This window comes from Odocoileus virginianus, chromosome 14 (genome assembly GCF_023699985.2).
Source record: "Odocoileus virginianus isolate 20LAN1187 ecotype Illinois chromosome 14, Ovbor_1.2, whole genome shotgun sequence".
Lineage (NCBI taxonomy): Eukaryota > Metazoa > Chordata > Mammalia > Artiodactyla > Cervidae > Odocoileus > Odocoileus virginianus.
Genome location: NC_069687.1, coordinates 57,549,081 through 57,561,529, shown reverse-complemented (window position 1 = coordinate 57,561,529; position 12,449 = coordinate 57,549,081). Strand labels below are relative to the sequence as shown.

General features: G+C 42.8%; 1 protein-coding gene across 1 annotated transcript in view; it reads right to left on the bottom strand.

Annotated features, from left to right (window-relative positions):
• SLC30A5 (solute carrier family 30 member 5) overlaps positions 1–1,345 on the bottom strand; it is a 32,504-nt gene extending 31,159 nt beyond the window's left edge. Inside the window, exon 1 of the mRNA XM_070476778.1 lies at positions 969–1,345. Coding sequence (XP_070332879.1) covers positions 969–1,057 — 89 coding nt within the window. The 5' untranslated portion in view covers positions 1,058–1,345. The remainder of the gene's footprint in view (positions 1–968) is intronic.
• Between the last annotated feature and the right edge of the window lie 11,104 nt (positions 1,346–12,449).

Genomic DNA, 12,449 nt, shown 5'->3' with positions numbered 1-12,449 from the left:
AATGAGCTGTTCAAGACAGATTAGAAAAGTAAATTTGTACTACAAAAAATGAAGCTGATTTAAGTGGCTCAGCATTTCACAGAAAAATAGTTATGTTAATAATGCTATTTATACAGTTCCAAAGAATTTAGCAAAACAATCTTCCAGTCTCAAAGGAGATATCCAAGAACAAGAAACACCTAACTTCATTAACCCTATTAAATATAAAGGCGATGAAAAAATAAAGGCGATGAAAATCAGGTTCAATCAAACTGCTGAGCCCTATTTCGTGCATCCTGCGACACTACCTCAGAAATTAGCATAGGTCCAGAAAGACAAGCTGAAAAGTGGTGACTGACCTTTCTGGCGTTCGTGGGAACATTACGGGGAGAGGGGAACTTTTCCTTTTCACTCTATGAATTTCTGTACCGTTCGAACTTTTTGACAATGCGCACGCATTTCTTAATTAATGATAAAACAAAATAGGCGAAGAAAGAAAAAGAAAAACTAGAGGGGGGGGGGGCTGGATTCTTGATGTGCGGGGTTATAACCTGAACACCAAAGTTCTTCTGTTTGTACTTTGATCTGCTCGCCTGAAGAGGTGATGGTGACCCTTCCTCTAAAAGGTACGCAGCAGACGTCATAAAGGTTAAATATCACCAAACTACTATCTGAGGGAGGAACAGCCAACAGAAATTCTTCTGACAGGTCAGAAAACCTCTCACGTGAACTGGCCAGCAGTTCTAAGGTTAACGAACCGCTCTGAACACCAGAAACTCAGGCGGAACCTTCCCGGGTCCTAGAGCATTTATCCCGTAGCGGGGAACCCGGGAGCCAATGAGAGCTGCCGCGGAGCGCGGACTGCACCCAGGCGGGCGTTCCGGGCTGTCGGCCGTCGGGTCCCGAGTGCACGGGGAGGATCCGGGCAGCGGCCGGGCGGGCGCAGGGAGAGAGCGGCTCCGGAAGCGGGAGCCCGATCGGTCCCTTACCGAGCGCTGGGCACATCCACCGGCCCAAGGCCGCCGCCGCCGCCGCCGCCGTGGCCGGCTAGCACGTCCCCGCCGTATTTCTCCTCCATCCCGGGGATCAGGAGCCGCCGCCGCCGCCGCCGCTACCCCCGCGGCGGGGTCTACACATGTCTCTCCGCTTCGCGGAACAGCGGGCGCGGGCGCGTCACTCCCCCATGGCAACGGCCCCGTCAGGTCCCCGCAGGCCAGACTGCCGCCGCCGCCGCCGCCGCTATCCCCGGCTCACAAGCACGCGTGCGTCAGGACTAGGCCACGGACGGTTCCGGGGGCGCCGGCTTTCCCGGTGGCTCACCGGAGCAGACGCCACCAGGCCACGTCATCAGGCCCAGCAGCCCTCACTCTCGGGGCGGGAGGGCCCGGTCCTGCGTCTGCGCACTGCGCAACACTCGCCGTCCCCTCCCCTCCCCAGGGCTCCTCCTACCGCGGGGCTTTGAATGGAGTTCTCGCCCCCCGCATCTGCCCCTCCCATTGATGAAGCCTGAGCACATACCTGTCACTGCAGCGCCACCTATGGGCCGCAAGAACTACAACGAGTTCTGCAGCGGAGACAGGAGACAGAAAATGCCCCACTTGTGATGAATTACTAATAGAGTAGAATTTCTTTTAAATTCTGGCTGTTAAACTTGTTACTTAATCCTGGCACATCAGTAAACCTGGACATATAGGACCAGGATTTATTAGGGTTATTTTTTTCCCATTTATTTTTATTAGTTGGAGGCTAATTACTTTACAATATTGTAGTGGTGTTTGCCATACATTGACATGAATCAGCCATGGATTTACATGTGTTCCCCATCCTGATCCCCCCTCCCACCTTCCTCCCCACCCCATCCCTCTTTTATTAGGGTTATTTTTCTGTTGCTAAAAAGAAAGTGGGCTTCAGTGTCTGTCTCTCTTTGACTGTCAACTCTGCCATTTACTGTGTCACTTGGCCTTTCTGTACCTCCGGTTTCTTATCCGCAAAGCAAGAATAGTAATATCTATGTCATAGGGTTGTTGGGAGAATTGTAAGTGTTAATACGTGGTGTCTGTAACAGTGAATGGTATATAGTAATCAGTAAATGTTAGCTATTATTTATAGGGAAATTTGAGGACTGGGATATGGAGATATAAATGGGGTTTTTGAGCAGTGTAAATTATGATTAGTTTACAATGTTCCACTTAATTCAAATATATTGATACATAGGGTCTTGGCAACCTTTTAGAGAATGGGGAGTCATAGTCTCTGCCTGCTGGGACTTCATAATCTATTGTGGAAAATATTTAGCAATTTGAGAGCAAGACCTGGTTGGCAGCATTACACCTTAAATGCACAAATGCTAAGGGTTCCCAAAAAAGGTGTGATACGGGTGTAACCAGAAAAGACTCACGGATAGAAGCTGATCTGGAACCTAAGTTTTGGATATGTGAGAAAAACATTGTGGAAAGATATGTCCTAAGTGTAGAACAAAGAAGAAAGCATGAACTTTACTTTTAATTTCTATTTGTTTATTTGTTTGTTTACTTATGGCTGTGCTGGGTCTTCACTGCTACGCAGACTTTTCTCTCGTTGGGGAGAGCAGGGCTGTCCTCTAGCTGTATTCTCATTGCAGTGGCCTCTCGGTGCAGAGCATGGGCTCTAGGGTGCGAGGGGAAGGCATGAACTTTAAAAGCTAAGGATGTGTATTTTCCCATTTGAGGCAAAGAAGAGAGCAAGGATACAACACTCCATCAGTGAACTGGGTTTTAAATTCAGGACATTTGTTTATTGAATTTGTACAAAAACATCCATATCTTTTACCTAGGTTAGGGGGTAGTCGATAAAGCTGAACAAAGAATGACTTGCTTCACTTTTTGAAGTGACTTTTTTGTAGCTTTTTTTTTCTTGTAGCAATTTCTTTGCAGAATTGTTATTTTCTAATCCAGATGGTGGTGGTAACAACTAGCTATCTTGTTTTTCTAGAGCTGGTTCCTTGGGAGTTCAGAGAACTAGGTAAAACGACATGTATACATTAAGATTAATTTTTATCCCAAGAGGAGCTTGAATTCAGTTGATATTTGATTTGGTTAGAATTAGGACACTTTTCTTTTAGGCTGATATGTTTCCTGTTTTATTATTTTTTTCTCCTGTAGTGGAAGGAAAAGCGACTCTCTTTTCTTTCCTCCTTCTCACTTCTCAGCCCAGTCCAACCTGGCTTCGCCATTCCTTTGAAGCAGCTCTCTCATCGGTATTTTTGAGCTACATATTACCTTACCTCTCTATAACTTTCAACACAGTTGATCTCTCCCTCTTCTGGAAACATTCTCTTTCCTTGGTTTCCAGAGCCCCACATTTGGTTGTCAATGGAAGTTCATGTTCTCCCAAACTCATGATCTCTCCACTAAACCTGATCCTCTGTTGATGTTTCTCCCTCACTGAATGGTGCCATTTAGTTAGTTTAGCAAACTAAAAATCCAGGTATCATCCTTAACACCTCCCCTTCCTTATGGTCTGTATCCAACATGAAGTCATGTCATTTTTTTTACCTTCTCAGCATTTCTTGAGTCAATCCAGAATTTTCCATCCTCATCGCCACCCTCTAGTCTAAATGACCATGGTGTTTTATTTAGACCGCTACAATAGTCTTTCCAAATTCCCTGCCTTCTACAGTCTTGTTTTCCACATTCTGCCACAGTAATAGCAATCCCTTCCAGTTGCAAATCTTATTATGCACTGCCTGCCCCACCCCACTCTACTCTCCAGCCTCCAGTGGCTTCCCCTTACTCTCTTCTTAAAGATTTCATTTATTGATTTCTGACTGTGCTGTGCCTTTGTTGCGTTGTGCAGGCTTTCTCTGCCTGCAGTGAGTGGGCGCTCCTCTGTGTAGGACACAGGCTTTTCTTGTTGCGGAGCACAGGCTCCAGGCACCTACGCTTCAGTAGTTGTGGCACATGGGCTTCGTTGCTCCGAGGTATGTGGGGTCTTCCTGGACCAGGGGTGGACCTAATGTCTTCTGCATTGGCAGACAGATTCCTATCCATTGTGACTTTCTATCACTCTTAACACAAGCTCAGTGGTGAAGAATCAGCCTGCCAATGCAGGAGACCCAGGTTCAGATTCAGTCCCTGGGTTGGGAAGATCCTCTGGGGGAGGAAATGGCAATCCTCTCCAGTATTCTTGCCTGGAAAATTCCAAGGACAGAGGAGCCTGATGGGCTACAGTCCATGGGGTCTCAAAGAATCGGACACAACTGAACATGCAGGGTTTAAGACAAACTCAAACCATTAATGTGGCCAGCAACATCCTGTATGGACTTGCCCTAATCTATCTTTGCAGCTTTATCTCATATCAAGCTGCCCTCTGCTCTCAGGATCCCAGCCATCAGTTGTGCTGTTTATTTTCTAATATGAGACTTTCCTTAGACCAGTTTTCATGTGTAGAATGCACCTCATCTCAACCTTTGACTGTTAAGATCCTACTCATTCCTTTTGCTTCAGGTAGAGTTTCTTTAGGAACCAGACTCTGAGAGATGGAGTTGAGTGTGCAAGATACTTTCTAAGGAGTGCTTTAGGGACCAACAACTGTAAAGGGGAGGAAAAGGAAACAATCGGGCAGAAGGAGAAGTTGAGAAGTGGTGCAAACCAGTAAAAGCCACAGTAAACCTCATGGAGGCATCTGGAGTCAAAATGGTTCTTGAGAAATATGTTACAGTCCCCCCCCCCCCCCCCAAATAAAGTCTTTTATAGGCTCAAGATTCATCCAAGATCATGAATTGCATTTAATTGTCATGTCTCATTAGTTTTATTTTATCTGGAACAGTTCCTGGTCTCTCCTTTTTTTCATGACCTTGACAGTTTTGAAGTGAATGGGACAATTACTTTGCAGAATGTCTGTCAGTTTGCGTTTGTCTGATGTTTCCTCATGATTGGATTTCAGGTATGCATTTTGGGCAAGACTAGTACAGAAGTGATTCTGTATTCCTCTTGTTGCATTACATCAGAAGGGACATGATGTTGATTTGTCTCATTAACTGGTGAAAAGTTAACTTTTATCATTTGATAAGAAGACATCTGCTAGATTTTTCACTGTAATGTTATTGAATGAGTGTTTTGTCTGGAGATACTTGAGACCATGTTAAAATTCTGTTTCTGATCACACCTTCAGTCATTTGTATTAGTATCTGTTTTTGTTCCTCGATCAAAACAATTTTTACTATAAAGTTTTCTACATGCTAATCATCTGTTCTATCATCTTGTCTACATTTATTATTTGACATTCTACTGTAAAGTAAAAATTTCCTGTACCACCCCCAATGTATCTATCTTAGTATTATTAAGTTCATGGGTTCCTGTTTTATTAAATGGATTATAATCAATTGCTATGACTCTTTTGATGCTAAATTGTCCCAAATTAAGCCTCTGGTTTTTGTACAATTTTGAAATATTCCTATCAGTCTTTCAGAATTTCCATATTTTCTGGTATAAGAGGTTCCAGATTTATTATATACTTTCCCTAATTTAGCTCTGGAATTAGCCATTTCTCCAAGGAGCTCTGGTTCCTTTTGAGGAGAGTGGTATTTGGAAACTGAGGTCTATACGGGACTTCCCTGGCAGGCCCATAGACTCAGTGCTTCTACTGCAGAGGCACGGGTTCCATCCCTGGTCGGGTAACTAAGATTCGGTATGTCATGGCCAAAAGAAACCAAGGTGTGAAGTGATTCCAAAGAGAAAGGTACGTACCGTATGACATCACTTATATGTGGAATCTAAAATATGACCAAATGAACCTATCTGTGAAACAGAAACAGAATCACATAGTGAATACATTTGTAGTTGCCACGGGGATGAGGGAGGGAGAGGGATGGATCGGGAGTTTGGGATTAGAGGATGCAAAGTGGTGTATATAGAATGATAAACACAAGGTCCTACTGCACAGCACAGAGAACTGTATTCAAAATCCTGTAATAAACTATCATGAAAAAGAATATATATTTTATATATTCTCTCTATATAGAATATATGGGCTTCCCAGGGGGCACAGTAGTAAAGAATCCGCCTGCAATGCAGGAAACCCAGGTTTGATCCCTAGGTTGGAAAGATACCCTGAAAGAGGAAGTGGCAACCCACTCCAGTATTCTTGCCTAGAAAAATTTCAGGGACAGAGGAGCTTGGTGGACTACAGTCCATGGGGTTGGACAGAGTCAGACATGACTGAGCATGCATGCAAAAACAGAATATACATATATATAATCTCTGAGTCACTTTGCAATAGTAATTAACACAATATTATAAATCCACTATACTTCAATAAAACAAAGACCAAAGTCTAGGTGTTGGGTATCACATTGCTACCGGTACACTCACTGCTGCTTTGACTTCTCAGTGGACAGAGTCAGGAATTATGTATGTACATATGTACACAACCAGGTGTGTGTTTGTGTACCTAAATATATTTTTCAATTTATCATACACCAGAAACCAAAAGGTCATACTGGTGCTTCCAAGTGCAATCCAATCTTAGATGTTTTTATCCTAGACTTTCCCCCTTCTGTGTTTGTATCTCTCTTCCCTGAGGGTAAAAAACCTGGCGCCCAAAAAAGAATACGCAAACTGTCCAAAATTATATAACAAGTAAGGCAAGACTCCTCACTAACCGGGCAAAGTGCACCCTAGTGTCAGCTGTTGGGCTCCTCTCTTCTGCTCCCACGAGTGGCGGCTGTTCCCGTGATGTAAGAGAACCCAATGTGGGGAGGGCCTATTTTGTGAGCCACATCCAGGAATCTGGATCAAAGAGTATGGCGGCCATCGTCCTGCGTAGCAAATTAGTGGCTGCTTCCTTCCTTCTAATGAATACTTGTTGAGTGCTTACTTTGTGTAGGTCCAATTCTAGGTACTTGTTGGGTTTCTCTGAAGCAAACTCTGAAGTGAGGATTTGTGTCAAAGAAAGTGTTCCCAGGAAAAACTGGTAGGAGTGTGGGAAGGTGGGACAGGAAAGAAAGATGAGCAGGAAGTGATAGCAGGTTCATGTCCATTGGGGAGCTTGGCTATTGTGAAGGTCCCACTTCAGAGGGTCCTGGTTGGGGTAAGGTGTTTTAGTGCATCTGCACTGCTGTAACGAAACACTGTAAACTCAGTGGTTTTATAAATAAACAATGGAATTTACTTCTCACAGTTCTGGAGGCTGGGACTTTCAAGATCAAGGTGCTGGCAGATTTGGTATCTGGTGAAGCCTTTCTCCCAGTTTATAGGCAGTGCCTTTTCACTGTGTCCTCAAGTGGTGGAAGGAGGGGGTAACTCTATAGGGTCCTTTTTACAAGGATATTAATCCAAATCATGACCTAATAACCTCCCTAAAGCCCACCTCTCAATACCATCACCTTGGGGTTTAGGATTTTATGAGTTCTGAGGGAGACATAACATTGAGACCATAGTATATAGGAATGAGGATATTTCAGGAATAGTTCACTGACAGAGAGGAAGGTGCTGGCTGGCTGTTAGGAGTGCGCCTGGCATGTGTAAGGATAGGAAAGGGATCAAGGGGGCATGGGCAAAGGACTTATTGATGATAATGTCCACTGCAAGACTACAACTATTTTGAGTCATTTCCCACATTATATGGTCTAACTTTTCAAGGTTGAAATCAGAACCCTCACATTCCCAGACTTCCTTCCACCTGGGGTTTGGGAATGTGACCTGGGTTTTTCAGCAGTCAGACTATCCAGGCATAACTTGACCTCAGCTGAGGAGGCAGGAAATCGAGAGTTGATGTTCTACTTGGGTAAAAGGACCCAGGACTTTGGAAGAGTGGTGGCAGACCTTCTGGTATCCATTTCTGGATGTCCTTGGTGCCAAGTGGCCATGGCATTGGTGTTTTGGGTAGAATGGCCTCCATGATATGGTTGCACCTTGTTTTTGGCTGCCTAGCTTCAGAGCCTGGCTCTCTGGTCCTCCAAGAAGTCCTGTGATTTACCCAATACCCCTCAATAAATTCCTGCCTAAACTAGTCACAATGGAGGTTGCTGTTGGTAATTAAATCACTGAATGGTACAGTGATACGGCAGCAACCCTTTAAGAACAGTAATCAGCTCATAGATTTTGTGAGTGCATTTTATTTCACTCACAGTGTGAGTGGGGAACATTATGATGCTTATAAAAATCAACTCCTAAAATGTTGCACCATAGTGGAGAAAGCTGCCCCACACTCATCAGATGACTTTGTTTGATGTCAAACATATTCTTATTGTCTATTTGAAAGTGGAAAAAGAATACGAGACGATGTTCAGTAATTCCTTATCCATCCTGACCAGGTAGGAAGAGGAATGAAAGTGTGTGTGTGCCCTGGATTTCTAAGGGAGATACTGAGCTTGCAATACAAATGCTAAGCTATAAAAGGAAGCACTGGGTATTTTTAAGGGTTTGAGGTGCTACCACTTAGGGACATTAGTCTGTAATCTCTTTAGCAGACATTAAACGTGGGCAGCTAAAAATGAAAAACAACATCTATAGGCATGATCGGGAGGATGTAAATGAGGAGACGGAGGGAAATAATTGCTATTTTGACATTTTCAACTAGCAGAACAGTGGATCTAGAAGTTTCATCATAATTATGTCCCAAGTTTTTCAAGAATTTATCCTGCCATTCATCCACACATATACCCAGTAATCATGAAGGAAATATTCACTCAAGGCCTCCTATGTGCCAGTACCAATTATATCACAGGATGGAGAAAAATACCGTGTCACCCTTCTCAAACTGATTGGAAATTTAGCTGGTAGAAACACACTGTGGAAAAAAAACTTAAAAAAAGAAATTTGTTGGAAGGCAATTCTTTTTGGGTCTGTTGTGTTTTGCATGTCTTCTGAGCAGGAGCCTGGATAGCTTTTGCCCCAGACTGTTTTCAAGGATGTTTGTGTAGCAAACAACCTTGGAAGACAGAGAAAATATTTCCGTCTGAAACAGAGGGAAGATTTGTTTGCTGCCTGGTGGCTCAGATAGTAAAGAACCTGCTTGCAATTTGAGAGACCTGGGTTTGATCCCTGGGTCGGGAAGATACCTGGAGAATGGAATGGCAACTCATGCCAGTATTCTTGCCTGGAGAATTCCATGGATAGAGGAGCCTGGCGGTTGTATAGAGTTGGACGTGACTAAACGACTAATACATAACAAAGATACCGCTTCCCTCTAGGACAAGGTTGGGCCAGCAGCTCTATTAAAAGACGGGGGTTTCCCAAACCCTCACTGGCATGTTAGCATCCATCTAGGCTAACATGCATCATCTCCATGGGATTTGGGGATGGAGGAAGCAAGACAACGTGATGCAAACCTGAGGTTCATGCTCCCTGCATTTTTGGATACCCCCAAAGAAAAATAAAATAAAAGGACAAAGATTGGGGACAATTTTAAGGGTTAAAATACTGTATATCACTGGTATTTCAATTAAAGCAAAACTTTTTTTCAACATTGAGTTTGAACATCTGTTGACATATTTCTTGACACTTCTGCTTCATTTTCAAGTGTGTGGGAATTGTTTTCTGATCTTTCTCTTAAGGGACTTATCTTTTGTTTATATAAAAAAATAAATCATACACTTAAGGAGATTCCTTTGACTCTAATTCCAGCTTGGGTTCTTTGCTGGGCCATGTTGAGGTACGATGTCTACACTGTCCTCTGTATTTTCTGAACTGCCACTTGTTGATGCCACACTAGTCTTTCACCTTACCTTATTCATGATGGCTAGGTGGTTGGCCAGTGAAAACCAGAGGAGGAAGAAGTCAGAAAGGTCAAACTCAAAGGACGGCTAGAGAAAGCTCATCTGTTGTCAGCTGTGCTGACATATTCTGGTAGAATCCCTGTGCTAGATGACCATGTCATCACAACATTCCCCTATTCTGGAACATTCAGTGACTGACTCCTGTGTTCCCAGACTATGTAACATTTCAACCTCCCTTCTCTCTCCTTAATTTGTTTCTGTCCTTCCTTTCCCATCCAACTTCATCCCTGTCTTTTCCATTCCACTGCACCCGGGCTCAAAGTTGCTTCAAGATGCCAAAGCCTTCAGTGGCTCCTTATTTGGAGACACGATTGCACATTAGATTGGAAAGGTCTTAGAGCATGGTTAGATTTACACTTTAATCCATTTTAAAAAGCGTCATTAATTATGAACGAAACGCAAATTAAAACAGGAAATAGGCTGTGGCGGGCACAGACATGTGTGTCCCAGATCCCACTTCAAGGCGGGACTTGTTGTCCAGCTGTCAGCTTGCAGTCCTCGGTTGTCAACTCCTTTTGGGTGGCCTCAGCTTCCACGGGTGGTCTGCAATCATGGCTGACTGAGGTGGGCTTACAGGGCTTGGCCATTGTGTCTCAGTGCTCTTCACCTCTGATAGATCATATGCACCCCAGAGCACATCCTGGGGTTGAGGTTACGAACAGGTTGGATCGAAGTTCCACTTTTCTCTTTGCCTAGTCCTGCCTCCCTCCCACGCTTGTCCTAGGTGTCGATGCTTCATAAATATTTTGTGTGCAAATTCCAAACCAGTGTCTGTACCTGGAGAACCCAACCTGTGTCAGACCTTTTTAAAACATTCATATCGGCAATTAAAAGGGGCAAATCTAGGCCTTTCCTAAGTTCTTCAGTGTGTTTGTTATTATTTTAAATTTTTATTTGTTTATTTATGGCTGTGCTGAGTCTTTGCTGTTGTGTGTGGACTTTCTCTAGTTGCGGCAAGTGGGGGCTTCTCCTTTGCCGTGGCTTCTCTAGTGGTGGAGCATAGGCTCTGGGACGTATGGACTCAGGAGTTGAGGCTAATGGGCTTAATGGCCTTGTGGCCTGTAGGATCTTCCCAGGCCAGGGGTTGAACCAGCGCCCCCTGTGTTACAAAGTGGATTCTTAACCACTAGATCACCAGGGAAGCCCAGCATGCTTATTATCAACTAAAGTTCAATATTTGCTTACCATTTTTTTCTTTTGATATAAAATTTATGTACAATGAAATGCATAGATATTAACTTTACATTTGCTGAGTTTTGACAAATATTTGTAACCCACACCTCTATCAAGCTATGGGCTATTCCCATCACCCCTCAAATTTCCTTCATGTTCCTTCTCAATCAGTCTGACTTCCAACTGAGGAAGCAACTACTTTCACTTTTTTTCCCACCATAGAGTAGATTAGCCTATTCTAGAACTACACATAAGTGGAATCCTGCTGCATGTTCTCTTTTGAGAAAGGGTTCTTGACTCAGCATAATGTTTTTAAGAGTCCTCATAGTTGCTTCATAAATTGGTAGTTTATTATTTTTTCTTACTGTGTGTTTTGGTACTTTTGGTTCAGTGTACAAATTAACATTATGCATTCTCTTACTGATGGATACCTGGGTTGTCCCAGTTTTGGGGTATCATGAATAAAACTGCTTTAAACATACTTGTACAGGTCTTTGTGTAGAAAGGTGTTTTTTCCCGGGAGTAGAATTGCCAAGTCACAGAGTAGGTGTATATTCTAGTTTATTAAGAACATGCCAGCCTTTATTCCAAAGTAGCTGTTTTGTTTTACAGGCTTACTGCAGCATATGAGTTCTGGTAGCTACACATCCTCACTGTGGTTGGTGATATCAATCATTCAATTGTAATTGTTTACAATTCTGATAGGTATATAGTGATAGCTCACTTAATTTACATTTCCCCAATGACTAATAAGAAGTTGAGCACTTTTTCATTTGCTTATTGGCCATTATTCTGTTGAGATGTGTCTATTTGAGTATTTCACCCAATTTTTCATTGGGTGATTTGTATTTTTAAACCGAGTTGTAGGAATTTTTCTGTATTCTGATTATACCATTTCTTTGTCAATAAATGTTTTGCAGTATTTTCTTCCAGCAAAAAAAGATAAGCCTAAAAAAAAATCTCAATACTAACCCCTGGATATTTATAAAATATGCTTTTATATTTTTATTTATTTTATTTTTTATATACAAAATATTTTGACAGAACAAAGGAAAAAAGAGCCGAGCTTTAATTTGAGAGTCATTCAGAGGATCTCTGTTCTGACATACTGCGACTGTTAATCCTGAGCAGCTTTCCCATGATGTGATGAATTCTCTCAGGGCAGAGCCAATATCTTAGCTATTTTCAGTTTTCATTTCATACCTGGTAAGGTATTTTAAAGCTGGAAATTTCTGAGTGAATATTTTCTCGTGGGTTGAAATCCAGTGGTATTTTTGTGATCTGAAGAACAGGAGTGGGATTTTTTTGTCCTTCATCACAGTTTCAATAAAGATGATAATATCAGCTCTTGGTCATTATTGATTTGCTGTGGTTTGTTTGCTGTTGAGCAGTCTTCAATCCGGGTTGAAAGGTATGTGCCAGACATTCAGAGAGAATTATTTCAGAGGGGACCTCGTCCTTCCTTGAACTCCTAAAACTCCTCTTCTATCACTCTCAGTGTGGACTCTAATTTCTCTTTATGGGGTAAGCAGTCTGAAAG